The 20,019-nt window shown below is 37.3% G+C and overlaps 1 protein-coding gene across 2 annotated transcripts in view; it reads left to right on the plus strand.

Annotated features, from left to right (window-relative positions):
- Positions 1 to 19,801, plus strand: part of FAM135B (family with sequence similarity 135 member B) — a 178,793-nt gene extending 158,992 nt beyond the window's left edge. For both annotated transcript variants that reach the window (XM_015856404.3, XM_015856405.3), the window contains 10 exons: positions 1,007 to 1,080; positions 4,450 to 4,604; positions 5,656 to 7,717; positions 8,634 to 8,800; positions 10,124 to 10,215; positions 13,295 to 13,392; positions 13,691 to 13,842; positions 14,258 to 14,368; positions 16,787 to 16,900; positions 18,136 to 19,801. In XM_015856404.3, coding sequence (XP_015711890.2) covers positions 1,007 to 1,080; positions 4,450 to 4,604; positions 5,656 to 7,717; positions 8,634 to 8,800; positions 10,124 to 10,215; positions 13,295 to 13,392; positions 13,691 to 13,842; positions 14,258 to 14,368; positions 16,787 to 16,900; positions 18,136 to 18,341 — 3,231 coding nt within the window. In that variant the 3' untranslated portion in view covers positions 18,342 to 19,801. The remainder of the gene's footprint in view (positions 1 to 1,006; positions 1,081 to 4,449; positions 4,605 to 5,655; positions 7,718 to 8,633; positions 8,801 to 10,123; positions 10,216 to 13,294; positions 13,393 to 13,690; positions 13,843 to 14,257; positions 14,369 to 16,786; positions 16,901 to 18,135) is intronic.
- The last annotated feature ends 218 nt before the right edge of the window (positions 19,802 to 20,019 follow it).

Raw genomic sequence — 20,019 nt, forward strand, 5'->3', positions numbered from 1 at the left:
CTGCTGGCATGACCTGTGGCAAATTATGTATCCTCACATACTTTAGTTTTTCTCCATGTAAGCTGTGCAACAATATTTTCCCAGTTATGAAAAGCAGTTTGAGAGCTCCGGATAAAATGTAGTAGTTTTAAAGAGTGTTAGACCTTCTTTTATTAGAAAAGCCATTTGTTGTCATGTGGCTGGGATTTAGTGATGTGCTAAGATGCTATGACATGGTTTTCACTGCCATTCTCTGACACCACAATAGAGGTTGCTCTTACAGATAGTCATAGTAATGTATGGGCTGCAGTTCAACAGCTCATTACTTTGCACATTGTGATGGATTGACTGAAACTCAAAACTTATTCCAGATCAGACAGCAACATTGAATTTTTTATAGCTTATTTTGCACTCTTGTCCTCTGCCAGATCTTCACATCTGAGTCTATTTTTTTAATTGATTAGCCAAGCAGATCTGCTGTCCTTTAAGAGATCTGAAGAGCTCTCATTTATATGTATTGTGAGATAGGCTGATATGTTTCTATCACAATAGGTCTTATTCTCTTCTGGGATGATGTGTAAAACTTCCTTTAATATCTTAGGAATTGTGTCTGTTCCTGTAGAAAAGATGTTCAGTTTTGAACTGTTCTAATTTATTACCTCACTCCATTGCTGCTAAGATTTGCACAGTGAGAAAGGAAGAAGTCTTCCTCATTTTAATATTACAGAGAGAAATGTTAAATTCGACACTTTAAGGAAAGTGGTGGGAAGATACACAAAAGAAAATCTTGGTTTACTGTCAAGGGGCAGTTCTTCCCTCCCAGCAAAATATACAACAGCACTAACTGCTTTGTACTAGACTGGGAAAGCAAAGTTGAGCTCTTTATTTTCTTTCTGTCACAAGAGCAGTGCAAAGCAAATGAAAGATTAAGGAAACTAGTCCTGATAGTCATTGCTCTGCTTTTAGCTTAATTGCACTTGGCATCTTTCTGCAGATTTTAGATTTAACTTCTGTGTTACTTTCCCAGGTAAGGAGATTCTCAGAAGCCTTCTTCTACACTGAACACAATAAACTTGCTGTGCTGACATTCCAGGAAGGCCTGTAAGTAACCAATTGAATCTCTCCTGCCACTGATATATCTGAAAATATAGTTGCTTAATATATTTTTCTACCAAGAATTAGATTTATTATGCTGTTTGGTGGGGGGGTAAGGGGGGGAATGGTTGAGAGAAGTCACTAGGTCTATTCTAGCTCAATATAGTAAATCCACTGAAAGCAACATCAAAAGTAAGTCAGAGATGACTACTTCTAAAATTCTTATAATTCCCATAAGAGTTCTTTTTCTTACTCCATCTCACATTAATTTCAGATTCAGGGAATGATTAAAACACTGTAGCAAGAGCATTCTAGTGATAGGATGTAGGAGATCCTCTTTCTTCAGTATTTCCCAGTTGGGTGCATGAATCTTCAGATTTGGTGCTTGATTTATTGTACGGTCTATGCAGAGATGTTAACATTCACTCGATGTAGCACCAAATAAGTACAACCACCACGCTAGCTTGATGAAGTGTAGGAGTGATATGAGCTCAGGATTGATAATTAATTGATTAAGAATCATGGAATCATAGAATAACCAAGGATGGAAAAGATGGAATGGTTTTAAGCTGTGTCAGGGGAGATTCAGGCTGGACATTAGGAAGTATTACTTTTCGGAAAGAGTAGTCAGGCATTGGAATGCACTGCCCAGGGAGGTGGTGGAGTCACTGACCATGGGAGTGTTCAAGAAACGCTTGGATGTGGTGCTGAGGAATATGATTTAGCCTGGAAGTATTGGTAATGGTTGGACTAGATGATCTTCTAGGTCTTTTCCAACCTTGATAATTCTGTGATTCTGTGATTCTGTGACCTCATCTAGTCCAACCAAGAATCAACAGTGCAAAATAGTCTGGGAAAATAAATGTTGCACTGGGCTGAATTCACAAGAATATGGTATGAAATGTGATCAAGATAATTATTTCCTTCTGCTTGACACCCCTTACTACCACAAACCCAAGTGTATAGCATGGGTAATGCTCACGACTCACCCCCGGAAGGCAGAGTTAAAGGAAAGCTCTACAGATTGGAATTTTAAAATAAAGAGGGATGTCTAGATGATATCTGCATTAACACGGGAGAACCACAGCATTACCAGAACAGAAACCTGTCTTTCAGAAGTGGCTAAAAGGCCATGAAGGCCAGTCCTGTCATGATGATAGGTCTTAAGTGAGACATTTGTTTCCAACCAAGAGAAAAGAAGAACATGACTTTCTCAGAGCTGTCACTATGAACATTAAGACCTATTTGGTGCTGGAGGAAAGGTCCGTGACTTCATTAGTGAATTGGTCATACAAGGCAACCTTGTTCTGCCAAATTAGATCAGAGTCAAGGCTGCAAGGGCCCAGCTATGCTCACTTAGCCCTCATTAAATTGTGTTTTAAGTGAGGTGTGTACAAGAAAAGCCCCATGTCAGGACCCTGTTGTTAGGGCAAATATCACTCATGGCTCCATCTAAGCAAACACAACCCTGCACAGAGGGAAGCCTGATTGCATGAAGTGCTTTTATTTCTCCAGACAACCACAGAGCTAACCCATTTCCTATAGATAAGCATCATTTTTCGTCAGCAACTATCGAGGTGAGAGAGAACAAAAAATAAAATATTTTGCAAATGCCAGTCGCAGTAAATTTCATTAATTTGGTCTATACAGACTTCATGGCAGAATCCGGTTTTCCTTTTGTTTGGGCTATGTGGAGCAATTAGAAAAGCAGAATGATACTCTGTCAGAAAAGCTGCCAGAGTATTATTACTGGTGGGGCTGCCAGCAGGGAGTTTTAATTTGGTTCAGAAAGGCTCCAGATGAGGTCAGCTCTCAATGTGCTAGATACTGTACAAACGCTCCAAATATGAATATACTTTTTCCCCAGTTCTGTCTTTCTTGTTACAAGAACTTTGTTTTTGCCTCCCATACTGTGGTTGTACGGAATCACAGAATCATACAATTATTTGAGTTGGAAGAGATTTTTAAAGACCATACAGTCCAAATCCCCTACAATGGACAGGGACACATACAGATACATCAGGTTTCTCAGAGCCTCATCCAGCCTGATTTGTGTTAGGCCACACACCTACATTCATGGCAGTATTTTACTACTCAAATACAACAAGAAATACCATTTCAAATGGACTGGGTATCACACAGGATGGCAGGTGACACAGTCTCCCAATACTTTACAAAGAAAAATATTAGTATTAATGTTTCATTTTTCTTGTGCCAGAGACTGGACTCAGAGAACATTTATAATTTTTACATATTGCCTTTAGTATACATTCTGGTGCTATTTATTAGTGTCAGGAAGAAATTAATTATGGTGCTAAGTCTCAATTCCAAATACCCAGGCATTGATGCAACCAAGAATGAGCATTTAGCTGTTTGTGACTTCTGCCTGAGTCATGTTTTAGTGACCAGTGACTTGCTTATCTCTGAGGGAAAAATATCTGGTAAGAGCAATGATGGTCAACAACAATTATGTTCTGAAGATGAAGACAATATGATGATTTGCACAATTTATTTTATTTATTTTATTTTATTTTTATCTGGTTATAGGAATTTTCCATGCTGGCATGAGGACAGATCAACAGAATTACAAATCTGTTGTCTGAGTAATTCTTCATAATATATAAAGAATGTTTCTTCTAGTTAACTAGCACATGGTGATTACCTGCTTTCTACCATTGATAATCTGAAAAATTGCCAAAATGTTATCCTGACTCAACTCTTTGCCATACCCCCATTCCTCAAAATCACAAACTCAGCCAGGGCATGGTTGTTCAAGCTCAAGCTGCCTCCAGTCTTGATGCCTTTAACTATGCCCTCTGCACTGGAGAGCACCAGGTCCAGCAACGGTTCACCTCTAGCTGGTCGGTCTGTCCAATACCCAAACCAGAAAGTTATCATCAGTGGATTCCAGGAGTCTTCTGGATTGCTTGTAGCTCACTGTGTTGTTTTTCCAGTAGATGTCTGAGTGGTTGTAATTCCCCATCAGGGTAAGAGCCTGTGAGCACAACACTTCTTGCAGCTGAAGCAGGAAGAACTTGTCAACAGGCTTCCCTTGATCAGGCTGCCCATAGTAGACCCTGGCCACCAGCTGTCCTTTATTGATCCCATCCCTAACTTTAACCCACAGTCTCTCAACCTGTTCCTGACTGTTTTTCAGAGGGCAGTCTATCCAGTTCTTAATATGGAAGGCATCCCTTCAACCCCTCCTAACTTGTCTGTCCCTTCTAAAAAGATTATAGCCTTCAATGATATCAATTGAAAGGCACTACTAATAACTGCCTGCACGCCTGCCTTTGCTGCTTGGCTAGCAGGAGTGACTGAGAAACAGCATGGTAACCACTCAGAAACTCAATTTCTTTTGCATTTTGCTGCCAGGATCCAAAGTCATGCACAGATTTCTACAGAAATTCGTAATTCAGAATACTTCACCAGCATGCCCCCACTGCCAGCAGAATGCTTAGACATCGATGGGGACTGGAACACGCTTCCTGTTATTTTTGAAGATAGGTACATGGATTTGCCTTGCAAAGGTGAGTGAAGCATCCTTAGTACAGCTTCATGAGACAGCTGGAACTGAGGAGGTTCCCTAGCACAATGTATTTGATCTCACTATCTTAGATTCAGTCTGTCTCGTATGAGAGCATAATCCCTCACAAAATAGAACTGAAATCATCTCATTTATTTATTTATTTATTTATTTGTTTGTTTATTTATTTATTTATTTATTCGTTTAACACAAAGTTTAGTTGAAGGGGCTGGAAGCAAAATGCGGACAGAAAAAACATATATTGGATTTTTGTTGTGGTAACAAACAGTGCAACAAATTTTATGCCCAGAGTGACATCTAGTGTTGAGAAAAGTCAGAACACAAAATTTCAGTGATGACCAACACTGTCCCCAAAAGGCAGTATTGCTTTTTAAAAAAAAATTAATTTACCGTGGAGTACCTAAACCAGATTTTTCATTGAGAAAAAACTTAGTTCTGCAACACTGAAGTACAGCCTTGTTGTTTTTGTGTCCTTTTTCTTTTTAACCAGCTTTTATGATTAGCAGAGCAGTAATACATATTAATACCATAAGTGACCTCAGTCCAGTAAATACAGTTTGTTGTTCAGAATTTCCACTCTTGCAGAGCTATGAAATTGCCTAAATTATGACAGTGATAATTACTAATATTTAAGTAATTAAACTATGTAATAAGTAGATTCACAAGCAAGATCGACACTACATATAATGTGGTACAAAAGTAGGAATGTAAAATGCCAGTTCTGGTTGATTTATCAGTGCTATAAGCTAGCAGTTTAGATAGTATCAATAAAATATAGTTCTCTCAGTATAATTCTATCTTTCTTTGTCCTGATTTTAACTTGATTACTGATTATAATTCATGTTAAATGAACTCTGGCATTTGCATTTATAATATATTTCTAATGTGGAGATAATTTATTTAGCATAAATATACATACTTTTCTAGGCCTTACAATCACTTTTCCAAGTCCCACATCACACTGGGGTAGTATGTTTTGCAAAGTGGAAATTGTAGATATGAACTGTTTTTGTTTTTTTATTTCTTTCTTTCAGATCAGAATTTGGAAACTTTCCCAGATTTTGAGGTTCCTGCCAATACTCAAATTGATATAATAGACGAGAAGGAAAATCTTGCATCAATTGATGCCACTGTAGAAATGAAAGGAGACTTTGGGAAAGGTACTTTGCTGATACACACAGACAGGATAAATGGGAATCCTTGCTTGTATACTGATACCGAAGGTGCTGCTTTTGCAGCCAAGGGTTTAAACCAGCATTCCACATCTCAGGTATGTACAGCGAACAAAGAAGGCCAAAGGAAACCTGAAAACGTTTGTGTTTCAAGTAAGGAAACTACTTCTGTCTCAGAGCTAAGCAATACAGAATGCATTTCAGAGGAGTCTAAAACATGCAAGGAAGTTTTATTAAAAGACAATAGGCATTCAGTCGGTATTACCTCTGAAGAGAAGAAATCTAGCAATAAGGGTGCCCACAAAACTGAGCCCATGTTGATTGTCAGTGCTCAGATTGAGTGCGGGGCATGTGAGACTTGTGGCTTGGAAGGCAGGACTGAAATACATAAAACAGCTGAATCTGGTCATCCTGAGAATAATTTCAGTTCTGAGCTTGCCCTGAGTGAATTCAGCAGGCTTGAAAGAACACAAGATCCAGATAGCAAGCCTCCACAGCCTGTTTTGAAAGCTTTACCCCCCCACAGCTTGGAAGTGAAGCTATTTGCAAAGGAGCAACGAACTGAGGAGTGTGAAGAATTTACCCTGATGTCAGGGGTTATAAAGAGATCCTCCTCTATTATATCAGATTCAGGCATCGAAAGCGAACCAAGTTCAGTGGCGTGGTCTGATGCTCGGAGCCGGGCTCTGGAGCTGCCCAGTGATCGAGAGATCCTGCACCCCTTGGTACGGAGACATGCCATCCACCGGAATTCTCTGGAGGGTGGGCACACAGAAAGCAATACCAGCCTGCCCAGCGGGATACAAGCATCTCTCACATCCATTAGCTCTTTGCCCTTTGAGGAAGAAGAGAGAGAAGTGGAGCTTACCAAACTGACCAAATCTGTCTCAGCTCCTCAGATCAGTAGCCCAGAGGAGCCCGTAGAGGAGGTGGACATATCTAAACACATTGAAGCAACCTCAGGAGCCTTGGGAGGATATTTTAAAAGCAGCAGGGAAACAGAGAATGGAGATGGGCAATTAATGATGGATTTTTCTGTTTGTCAGCTCACCAATGAAAGTGAGCAACTAGAACCAGTAGGACCTCCCAGGCCCTCTGCCAAGGACTGTAATGGCAAAATAGAACTACAAAGGGAGGAGGCAAAGGAAGATTTCTCAGAGACTTACTGTAACTTGGAATGTGCAGAACCATCTGCATGTAATCCTCTCAGAGATAATGAGTCTGAAAGTCAATCGCTGGAGAGCAATGAGTGCAGCTTAAAAACACCAAGGGCTAATAATTACTTGGACAAAAGTATAGGTGAGTTTGATAAGTACATTACAGATCCAAAGGATACATCTAAGCCGGACAGCTTAAAAATAGAACAAGACTTGTACATCAATGTGAGAAAAACAGAAGAGGACAGTTTCTCACAAAGCATAAACCATGCACCACATATTTGTAATACTGTTTCAGGTCCTTCAGAGACTTCAACAGAATTTGGGTCAACGCAAGGAGAATGCAATAGATTTCTTGCTGATGAAAGCCTGCTGGTTTATTCAGAAATGCAGGGGTTACAGGAAATTGAGCTCAACGATTCACCTGCCTCAGCAAATCCTGATGCAGAACCCTACCAGGACAAATATCCTCAGGAACAAGACAACCAAGAGCAGAAACATGTAGCTAATGGCACCGGGTTTCACTCGGTTACAATGGATGGGGTAGCACTGGAAAGCAGAAAGGCTGTTGATGTGGTTAACCTCTCTGTCTCTTGCACGGCCACATGTCTTCCCTTTTCTTCTGTGCTCAAAGAGACCCCTGCGATGGTTGGCTTCTCTGCAAAGCAGGCTGCATTTCCCATCACACGCCAGCCTCTGGGCTCTTTTGCAATTGTTTCTTCTCATTCAGATGAGGTGGATGAAGAGGCCAATGAAAGGATGCTGAAGTAAGAATCCTGATTAATTAATCAATGTTGCTGTCATGTTATGACACCTTGAAAAAGTTCAGGGACCTAATATGGAAATGGGTTGTGGCAAGGTGAAGGTCAGCCTTTTCTTTCAGGGAACAGCAATAACATAAGAGGTAATAGTCTCATGTTGTGCCAGGGGAGTTTCAGATGAGATACTGGGAAGAATTTATTCTCTGAAAGAGTGGTGAGGTACTAGAACAGGTTGCCCAGGGAGACAGTAGAGTCACTTTCCCTGGACATATTTAAAGAAAAGGCTGATGTAATACTTAAGGGCATGGTTTAGTTGGAAAAATTAGTGGTAGGTGGCCAGTTGGACTACATGATCCTAGAGATCTATCCCAACTTTAATGATTCTGTGATAATGAAAACTCATATTCAGAGACAGCTGCTACCTGTGAAATTACAGTATGTAATCCAAATAAACATATGATTTATACATAATAAATAATCTAAGTAGTCAAGAGACACACAAACACAGAGAGACCCACGATTTTCAGAGGTCATAAGCCACATGGAAATGAGTGGGATTTGGGTGTGTATATAGTCTTTAAGATTTGGTCCTCCATTATGAAGTCATGGTTACCCAGACATGAATACTGATCCTATATAATTGCAGTGCCATAGCTTTTATTTATCTTCTGCTTGATTTTACTGATTAAAAGGGTGATCACAGCTGGGTTGTAGGGAATTAGCTTCAGTTGCTAAAACTGGAAAATAGGAGAATGGACATTCAAGGTACCTGGAGAATAGATTTTTTCCCCTCTTCTTTCTCAGCCTATTATCTTCCCTATATCCTGATTTCTCCCAATCAGAAAAGAACCTTCTCATTTCTAGTTTGAAGGTAGGCTGTTGAATGCCCTGTTCTACTGTGATTAATTAATGTATTCTCCAGTTTTTATCAGGCCAAAGAAAAATTTAAAAAAGAAATGAAGATTGAAGGATTTCTGTACAGTGACTTATCTGTACTAGCTTCTGATATCCCATATTTTCCACCAGAGGAAGAGGAAGAAAATTTGGAAGATGGAATTCACCTGGTTGTCTGTGTCCATGGATTGGATGGTAAGACCTGGAGGAACAGCTGTGTGTAAGAGTCATTCTGGTGTAAGCAACAGTGAAAAAGGCAGATCTACAGGAAGTGTGAAAGAACAGAGTCTAAGGAAAACATTTATCTCAAAGTTTAGTTTACATGTTATTATAATAAAGAGTCTAGGAGAATATTAAGTACTCAACAAATGAGTACTGCAGCATATATATATATATATTTATATATATTTAATTTAGGCAGAATTCTGCACCAATTTACATCAGTCCTTCAGTGTACAGTATTAGTACATGACAGTAACTCTTTATGTCTTTTTGGAGGCACCTGGTTATTTAGCTATATGCCGCTGGGATGAAAGCATTACTTAAAGTTTACCAGTGTTGTAGGAAAGATTTTTGCTGGCTTTAGAATGAATAATCCATATTCACTGGCCTGAAATATTTTGAATGGATGCCTTCTAGGCAGAAAATGGATAAGTTAAAGTTGAAATTCTTCTTAAAGTTATTGGTTTCAATGGGCTAGATGAAGGTGTTAATCTTGAGACTACAGAGAAGGAGGGGCTGAGCCTCAGAGAAGTGTGAAACTCTCCCTGACTTATGCGGGCATTGTTTGCCATTCAGTATCTGAATGGCAGTAATGTGTTTCTCATAAAAAGTGCATCCTTTTCCATCAGAATAGTTCAGAATACCTCAAAATTTGTCTCGTATGAAGTTGGAGCATTTTGGTCATTTTCCAAAATGTTGTAAGACCGCATTTCAGAACCAGGTCTAATTGCAAATACAGAGAGGCAAGCTATTCTGCATGTGATTACCCATCCTTATACCCAAAGCACAGGTGCCAAGGGCCCCGGAAGGTCTGTGGTAAACCTGGTGTCATCACTTGGTGCAAATTGGAAGGGACAGATATATGCCTTTTTGTGACCCCTTGTTTTATCTATACTGTTCAGAAAATAGGGGACTGAATTATTCTGTGCTCAGTCTTTGCCCTGTCCTTCACACTGGTGTAGTGACTTGTGGTAGCAACGGTAATGGAAGGATGGTTGGACTAGATGATCATGTAGGTCCTTTCCAACCTTGTGATTCTATGATTCTATGATTCTATTTGTGCAGCTCATGCAGTGCTCAAAAGCAGGAGGTAAGGTCCAGCACTCATTGCACAGATATCAATGTTCTTTCTCTCCTACCGTTTCAATGCATGATCCTATGGTATGGTAAGCTGTCATGGCAGCACTTAGCGAGAGTTTCCTGGTGCAAAGATATATTAGAAGATAAATGTATTAAATTAAGTCTCAATTACTTTTTCTGTCGAATTACATCTTATAAAGTGTCATTTGTTTCTAGGTAACAGTGCAGATCTACGGCTGGTAAAGACTTTTATAGAACTGGGACTCCCTAGTGGAAAACTGGACTTCCTAATGTCTGAAAGAAATCAGGTAGTACAGAGCTAAATTTTACTTCCATTAGATCTCCTGCAAGTTGTTGGTGTTGCTGAAACAGGGCCTTCAGCAAGGCTTTCATAGCCTAGATTAAGCAGTAGTACTAGGGAATTCAATGAGTTTTAATGGGATTGAGCTCCAACACCTGTTCTTGTATAAGGTGGTAGGGAGATCAAACCCATTTGGAAATACTTAGAGCACTGAAGTCAAAAGAGATTAGGTTATTACTTAAAAGACTAGAACTTACACAAAGAAAATTGATTTACCTTGTGAATTTGAAACTGTCTAATCTCTGCCTGTTGGACACTGAGTGAGACAACACAAGCAGAAAGCAACATGTTTAATGATGTTAAGTTCTCTGGAGGATGTAAAATATCCAGAAGGTGTTGTCAGCTTCTTTTGGTGCATCAAACATTTTTTCACCTGTTACAATTTTTGTGAGATTTGTATTCTTAAATGATAAAGAAATTACTTTCAGGAAAATTCACTGCCAGTCCAAGCAGGGCAACAAAAATTAATTCAACACTCTGCTTTGCACTGAACTCAAATTTATGACACAGAGGCCTACACTTATGCATAAGATAAGGATTTCCAGTGCTGGATCAGAAACATTATTATGATTTAAGATCAGCTGAGAAAGTGGGTCAAAACTCTCCACCCTTTACTCGATAGCTTTTATACTTAGAAGTGACTACTTGGTATTGGTGTCTGAATTTGCCACCTCAGTGAAGATCTCACTGCACCTCTACTTACCATGGTCCCGTGGTCATAATGGGAACTTTCAATCCCATAGTGTAAAAAGATGAGAAAGTTCACATAGCACTAGGAACTATTCTTAAAATGATCCACAAAATCAAATGTTTAGCTGAATTTTCCTTAAGAGAGGAAAAGCGAAGCCACCTTTTTTAGGCAGTCCTCTACTTGACAAGCTCAGTCAGAACGAGATACTGAAGATACTGAAGGATAGATGGTGAAATAAGACTTTTGATGTGTTTTAGTTGTGATTAATGTCCAAGCTGGTATTTTTCCACTTTTAAACAACCTGAATGATTTGGGATGATGAGCCTGAGAAGAAATCATTAATTATCAATGCAGACTAAACAAACAGGCAGGAGGTTAGTGGACTGTTTGTAGTTTTTTCTGAACATTTATTTTAATGCAGTATTACAAAGTGAATATGTTCATGTTTTCTTTTGCTAGAGCTGCAATTAGCAAGACAAATTGTGTCACAAAAGTGTTAATTACTAGATATGTTTGCTCTGAATAGCTGCTCCAAAATTTGATGATTGTTTCTGTGGCAACTCATTAGTTATTTGATTTAGAGTCCTATTGATTTGCCAGATGACACAGCTCTGAATAAGATCTGCCTGCAAATGCGTAGGTCAAACAATATGTGTATTTTTTTGTATCACAATTTGCCATTACTGTTGGAAGCAACAAATTGTTTAAGTCTCTATCTGGCACACATTCTCTTATTGATATTGTAGAATAACAAACAGACAACATACAAACAACATTTCACTAAGTGACCTAATAATTTTTTGATCACATCCTTAGCATCAGCATCACCTGTGTATGTGTAATGTAGATTGCTCTGAAAGCAATGCTTCCTATTTATTTTCATGGAAACTACAACAGATACAAAGAACACAATTGTACTGTTTGATAGACCAAATTCTCAGGTACAAAATGTTATTTTTCTTCGTAGTCAACAGCATTAGCTATGCATTTTCACCAGCAATGAACAGAAGTCTGTATGCCATGATTATAAAAACATGCAACAGCAGAGGTGACCTGCTCTCACCACTTCTGAAACATACCACCCACCGACTCAAGGTGTTCACATCCACTGTTTGTTCTCCATGAGCAATCAGTAGCATCAATGAATATCAGTAGGTGACTTTTTTTCCTCATGGAGGAAATCAATGACATGCCTTTGCTTCATACACACTTCCATGTCAGGCACTATTTTGTCAGACTGCCTCTCTGCTGCCATCTGTCACACAACAAGAAAATGTAACAGAACACTGGCCGGAAGGTTCAAACTCTATTACCATACCATCAACATCTGCCTCTGACATTGTGGGCCAACATAATAAGATAGAATGCATCACTTTTGGAACAGACCTTGTATAATGCTGTAAATTATTTTATCATAGTAATCTGTTCAATTCTCAATGTCAAAAGCTTTTATTTGTTGTTCAGAATATGGCTCAGAGGCTAAGCATTAGCAATTCTTACCACTATTAACTCAGGCCACTTCAAGTCTTAATTATGAATTGGAAATCACACAATCACAGAATCCCATAATTATAGGATTGGAAGGGACCTCTACAGATCATTGATTCCAATCCTCCTGCAAAGCAGGACTCCTACAGCAGGCTGCATAGGTAGGCATTCAGGCAGGTTTTGAATATTTCCAGAGAAGGAGAAGTCACTCAGCCTGATATTGTTAGATTTACTATTAACAAATTATAGACCAAGGTTAATGTTATCATGCCAAAGTTAGAGGCTCTGTCATTGGAGAAAACAGAAGCAACTACAGAAAGTGATTCAATCCCTTAAAATAGTGTCATCTACAGGGTCCTAATTCCACTTCCTACAAAGGAAGTCTAGGATTATTCTTGTCTGAAAATTAATTCTCGTGTTACATGTCTGAAACTAGAAATACAATGTAGGGTCAAATAAACTCTGACAAAAGATTTTGCCTTACCTCACCTGAGAGTTCAGTGAAGACTGTGAATTTCCATGTGAGCTGTGCCAACAGCCATGTGAGTGATAGTAACTGGTTGTTTCTGATGACGTGAGAAATACTTGTCTTGGGAAAGTTTGCAATGTTAGCTGAAGTATTTTTCTAATAAACTGAAAGTGAAATTTCACAGTAGTTTTCAAAAGAGCTTAAATTTTTAGAAGATCAGGAAACTGAGAAAAATTCTGCTCTCAATGAGCATTCATACAAAATAATTGGATTAGTTATTACTTCTGTGCTTATGATTTTGAAAATATCAATAGCCTGGGATATATGATGTATACTGTAATAATTTGTGATTCACCTACTGAAACCTTTTTTCACCAGACTGATACTTTTGCTGATTTTGATACAATGACCGACCGATTGTTGGATGAAATTATTCAGCATATTCAGTTGTATAACCTCTCCATATCCCGAATAAGGTAAGCATTCTGACAGTTAATTGTCGGTAACTATCTGTGGCCGTGAACATCATTCAGTGAAATTAAATTTTCCAAAAGTGCCCTCTGTCAAAAGCCATTGAGGTCAGTGAGCTGAATTTTTACATTGCAGTATGTGGTAGAGTAGCAATGAGGCTTAACAAAATATAAAATGACAGCTAAATGATGTTTCTAAAAGCCATGATAGAGGCCACTTGAGAACAATTCATGTTGATCTTATGTTTAATTTAAAAATTATGCATGTTTCTTTGTATTAATTTTATTCTGTTTTTCCCAACAGTTTCATTGGACATTCTCTTGGCAATGTCATCATCAGATCTGTGCTGACTCGCCCCAGGTTTCGCTATTACCTCAACAAGTTGCACACCTTCCTATCCCTGTCTGGGCCTCACCTTGGAACCCTTTACAACAACAGTACTTTGGTTAGTACAGGTAAGTGTTAATGGGAGAGCAGCTATTGTATGGTCTAAGGCTGTTCCCTGGAAAATCCACAGGTGTAGAGCAACAAAACAAGTACTCACTTTCTCTGTGTTCTTCCACTTCTCTTTATACTGCCAGTAAATAGAGGAATCTCCAAAGGTGAAGAAAACACTACAGTATGGGAATTGAATGTCCTGATGTTTAGCCTTCCTTTATGTTTCCACAACACTGGACAATCTAAGTGAGACCCCTAGACTTTTCTCCTTGTTTATTAGCAATACAAGAGGAAACAAAGACATAAAATAAGGGACTTAAAGTGCTAACCTTACTGTATTTTCTTTGAGTTTATTATTAAAGGAAAATATATTTAATCCTTTTGGTTGATAATTAGCAAAATGGTAAAAATACACACACATTTTCATTGCAGGTCTATGGCTCATGCAGAAATTGAAAAAATCAGGGTCACTTTTGCAATTGACCTTCAGGGACAATGCAGATCTGCGCAAGTGTTTCCTTTACCAGCTCAGCCAAAAAACAGGTGAGTGGGGCTTGATGTAACTGTGCAGATGTTGGGAGTTATTCCAAAGGATTCTGCTAGATTGCTGTGTCCTCCAAGGCATAAAAAACATGCATACTATTACTGATTTTTCTTTACATGTTCTGGCTTTTGAGAAGGGTGACTCATTCTAACATTAATATCTGTTTTATTTGTGCCTTTTCTTTTCTGCAGCAGTTATAAATGAATAGTTGCCAAACAGCTAGTGCCCAATTAAAGCCTCTATAATGAAGCAAACCTATACCTAATTCCATATTCTTCAAGCAAGAAATAACAGGCCACCATCACTTAATTTATTTTAATAGATGCAAATCATTTTTCTTCTATTTTATTTTATTTTATTTTATTTTATTTTATTTTATTTTATTTTATTTTATTTTATTTTATTTTATTTTATTTTATTTCATTTCATTTTTTAAATTTAATATTTCTGATCTCTAGGAAATAGATGCTGTGAGATGAGGAGCAAATTTTATTCATGTCTACTGTTATACCTCTGTACTGTAGAGTGAGATATATGGCCTCACATTGCAAAAATATTCTCTTCAAAGAGATCACATTACCCTTTCTTTGAATAAATGAAATAAACTATGTTTTCCCTAAGAAAAGAAAGTTAGCACAATCCTTCTTCTCAGGCAAATGTACTCTTCTAAGTGTTACTTTTAATGTTACATATGAGCAAATGTGTGCTAAGCATGCATTTACTGGCTTTGTTTCTACAGTTACTTAATCATTTGTTTTGAGCACTATTCCATTTTTAAAAGAAAAAAGCTGTCTCACAAAATAAAACAACAACATCTACTTACTTAACATAATTTAGACACTGAGTTACCAAAACACTGGCATTCCAAGTTTTACTTAAAAAAAATTAATAATAAATAAATAAATAAATAAAGAATCACCTGTCTTCCTCCCAGCTCCGTATCAGATACCAAAGCTGCAAAAATAGAATCAGCATTCATCTTCTCAGAATCTCTTTCTACATGGAGAGTCACTAAATGATACTTTTTTTTTCTTTCACTCTGTTCCTTTGCTGTTAGAAAGTGAAAACAGTGTAAGATGAGAAGATGAGTACAGTTTGTTGATGTTTTGGGGTTGTGTTTTTTTTCTGACAGACATAGAGCTGTTTAATTATATTCTCAACACAGTACATGATCTAATTAATGTTCCTTATGCTTGTCTTAAAATGAAAGCCATTATTCTTTATTGAGCCACTTCACCTAAGATTTTAGTTATGGTAAAAATCACTGATGCTTCACCTAAATCTTGTTCCAAGCAAAAGCCAAAAACAAAATTGGTTTGATTACATAGGAAAAAAATGATGGTCTCTGTGATATTTAGTAGGTAGTTGACAGATCTCTCTTGTGGTGGTGACGGTCAACTTTTCTATGAAATCTAGAAAGCTGAGGAATTGGTTCCGGACTTAATTTCTAAAAGGGGAAGGGAAAGATGAAGGTCAACTACACAGCCCTACTGTGTTCAGACTAATCTCTGGCCTTCTAGTTCGTATGTTCATATTTCTGCTTCCCCCTGAATGAGTTTGATGGAGGGCTCAAGAAACCACATACAGAGTAAGCATCAGAAACATTTTTCTGTAGCCAGTGGCAGCCCCATAGCCTCCAGAGAAGAGGGAGAATTCATGATTTTGAGTCCATGTACTATCATCATATATTTATCCCTGCAGGTATCAGGGACTGGATCCCAAGGCTCTTTCCATACTGATATAATAGTGTGATGTCATAGCAATGGAATTAATTTATTTCCTCCCTCTCTCTTTCAGTTCTTTTTTTTTCCATTTTACTCCTCGTTTGGTTTTTTGTGCATGCTAATTTTTGAATGTGATCCCCAATTATGTGATCTGTAAGCACTCATGTTTCCAGTATTTATAGGCATAAATATTTGCAAGGTGAAGATTCTAATCAATCACCGTTTGAAATCTAGACAGCTTTTTGTTTGTTTGTTTGTTTGTTTAAATGGTTGATTCATAACTAACCTACATAAGTAAGCAATAAATAGTAATATTTATAGTATTTATAGTAAGTAATAAATAGTTCACAAAAGTAGGATAAATAGTTTTAAAGCTTAGATCTTATGAATTTTAGTTTGTGCTTTATGTTTTAATTATTCTTTAACTATTTTGCACTGTAGATTTTAAAGTGTTATTTAACATGAATGTGTTTGTACTGCCCATCACTGTGCTGGAACAGAGAAGTTGTGGATGCCCCATCTCTGGAGGCATTCAAAGCCAGACTGTACAGTGCCCTGGGCAGCCTTATCTAGTGTCTGATATGGTTGGCAACTTTGCCCTCAGCAAGGGGGTTGGAATGCTTTCTATGGTTCTATTTTGGATTCTGAGATTTTATGATTGTTTTATAAATGTATTTAATGCATTTATTACAGGTCTTCAGTACTTTAAAAATGTTGTATTAGTGGCCTCACCCCAAGACAGATATGTACCTTTTCATTCAGCAAGAATAGAAATGTGCAAAAATGCACTTAAAGACAGGCATACAGGTATGTTTAAGATCTTTTCTGTATTTGCAAAGCTGTTGAGAAGTAGTGTTTTTTGTGCAACTGAGTTTGTTATATATCACAAGAGTCTTTCATCAGTGTGATCAAAACTCACATGAGTATTTGATAAGGAAGAAAGTGTTGTTTTCCCACAGGAAATGACTCAAATCAAGAAAAGCTTTTAAAGATGTTATTTGTTTGATAAATATAAATTTCAATTAGGTTGTGATCAAAGATTTCTTATTGATTCTTCCCCTTTCCCTCCTAATTACTTTTTTCTTTTTTAAGTGATGAAAATAGAACTAGTTCTTAACAATGCTCCTCCTTAGTTTACTGAATTGTTAGTATTGTCTCATACAATAAAATCTCTCCAAGCACATCCAAACTTAATGAGTTTTCTCTTTGTTTCCAGTAGTGTTTGGATGATTGCCATGTAATTTGAGAGATCTAAAATCATATTGGTTTGTAATAAAATCATGCAAAGCATGTCAGGACTCAATCCATCTGATGCTTAGTTCTCCTGTGAGCACAGACTGTGCACTATTTCTAGTATTGTCTTTGTTACTTACAGTTTCCCTCATTTACTGAATATAACACAGTTTCAGTCTGATACTAGTTCCAGAAATAATGTTTGGTATAACTTTATACATGTTTCACATCCATTGGAAGTAGACGTACACAAACCCAAAAGTCAACATGGTTACCTTCACACAGCTCTTCCTTTTTTACCCCGGATATGTCCCAGGGACATCTTTGGTCTAGTATATGCTAGATCTACATTCATTGTATGTTCATGAGTACAAGTTTCCTGAGCTGTTGTTGTTGCCCTATAAACTCCACAGCTGTCTGCAGAAAGGTATGATGGTCTTGCATCAGATTATCCAGAGAAACCTTAATAGGCCTCTATGTCTTGCCAGAACCTTTTACATTCAGCTTCACAGACAGCATGAGTCCAACCCTCTTCCCTAGAGGAAATGAGGAAATTCCATCCCAGGGGAAATAGGATTGAGGTATGTCCCACTCTTTGTACTAGGGGCTTCACTAGACTTCCCTGGGTACAGAATGAAGAATGACATTTGAAACATGCTGTTACTTGGCAAATCTTTATGATAAAGTGTTTTCCATGGCATTTTGTCCTTGTTTCCATTTTCCATTGAGCCTGTCATTATATGACATGGAAGGAAAGAGGAGGTCTGACGTCTTTGGCATGTAAGTGTAACATCTAAAATCCTTTGCAGGTCCTGTTTATGCAGAAATGATTAACAATCTACTTCAGCCTTTGATTGGGGCAAAGGACTGCACTTTGATCAGACACAACGTGTTCCATGCTCTACCAAACACCGCCAACACATTGATAGGCCGAGCCGCCCACATTGCTGTGCTGGACTCTGAACTTTTCCTGGAGAAATTTTTCCTTGTGGCAGGACTCAACTACTTCAAATAGTGCCTGAAGTGTGGGGTAACAGAAGCAAACCATTTCACTGAATGGAGGAGAATCCCTTAGCCAAAAGCTTCTAATATTAGAAATGAGATCAGGTGGGACTTTCAGACTATCCATTTCCATTTCTGTTTCCAGAAAATAAAGTGCTATGGCTTTAAGGCATTCAGGCTTCCAAATATTGGTGCTTTTGGAAGAAACAAATATTCCTTTTCAGTTTTTATGTTGTTTGTCCACATAAAGACATGAATGATTTCCAAAGGAGAGAATCAGAATATAGATGGTTAATTATCTAAATGAGGCGTGACCAGTGTGTTTGCAGTTTCTCTCAAATACTAACCCAATTCTTGATTTAATGATTATTTATGTATCAACAAACACATCTGTAGCACTTTGGGATGATTAACACAAGAGAAAAGAAACATGTATGAACTCAGGTTAAAACCTCCTTTAGGATGAACTGAAAAGTCAACATTCACGAAAGTTTCAGTGTTTCCATTTGTCAAGAGAAAATTATTTCATTATTTGTAATAATTTGTAACATGAACATATTCATGGGAAGGGGAGTAATATTTAACATAGAATGAAAAATAAATAAATAAATAAACCTTGATATTTGTCTTTTAAAAGAAACCCTTAAATTAGTTAAACTTTTGTTCAAATTAGAAGCTGCCAAACTGGTAAGAGACTATTGGATTACTTGTGAAATAACAGAGGCATCTTTTAAGACTTCTGTTTACATTTATGTCATACCATTTTTGTGCTTCTTGTTAATTTTATTTTTTTTTTTTACTTTTACAGTTGTATCTAAATGCATTTACCCCCAAATAATTGTTTTTGTATATAATTCTGACCCTGAAATTCAAAATCTGACCAATAATACCCCCTGTAAAAATAATCCAATGGAAATGGATTGGTGAACAAGAGCAGTGAGTGTTATGGAAAGCTTAAAAACATAAGGTGTCCTCTGCAATGCTTAAATAAGGTTTTACTAATGTCCATCTGCAGTGCCATGTGTAGTCCTAGTTATTTTATGGTTACAGCTTGTTAAAACATTTAGAAGTCTATCAATACAACGATTTCAGAGTTCTTTTTAACAGTACTGAAAATGACCCATTTTTCACTTTTCTATTTAGCATTTTCTAAAAAATTAAAAGTTACCAGCATTTTAAATGACAAATTTCAATACATTTCTGTAAGTTTTCACACCATTTTGATAAATAAATATCATAGCAGTTCCCCCCCCCGCCAAAAAAAAAAAAAAAAAAACTTTTTTTTTTTTTAATGAAATTGTAATTTCATTTAGAAACATAACTGACCAACCTTGTGTAATGAAAGAAATGAACATAAAAAGTTACGAAGTTGGTTCCAGATGTCAAGACTATCAAGACAGATCTAAGGTAAAGTAGTATAGATTTCTGAAATAGGAGAATTGAAAAATGAAAACAAAAAAACTCACATGAAAACCCCAGGAAATTATCTGTATGCACACAGGATAAAACTTGCTGTCTTCTAAAGAAGAAAAGTAAAAAAATTACATAGAATTAGTTCAAGAAAAGAGTTGCTAGCAAATTGAAAAGAATCTGATCTTGCAGTGTTGGCATGTTTTGAAATAGAAAGGAATAAGTAGGAATATAGAAAAAGCTGAGACTAAGATCAAGTATTTCTGTAATATTAGAATAGG

This window comes from Coturnix japonica, chromosome 2, assembly GCF_054131305.1.
Source record: "Coturnix japonica strain WE chromosome 2, WE-NBRP24, whole genome shotgun sequence".
Taxonomy (NCBI): Eukaryota; Metazoa; Chordata; class Aves; order Galliformes; family Phasianidae; genus Coturnix; species Coturnix japonica.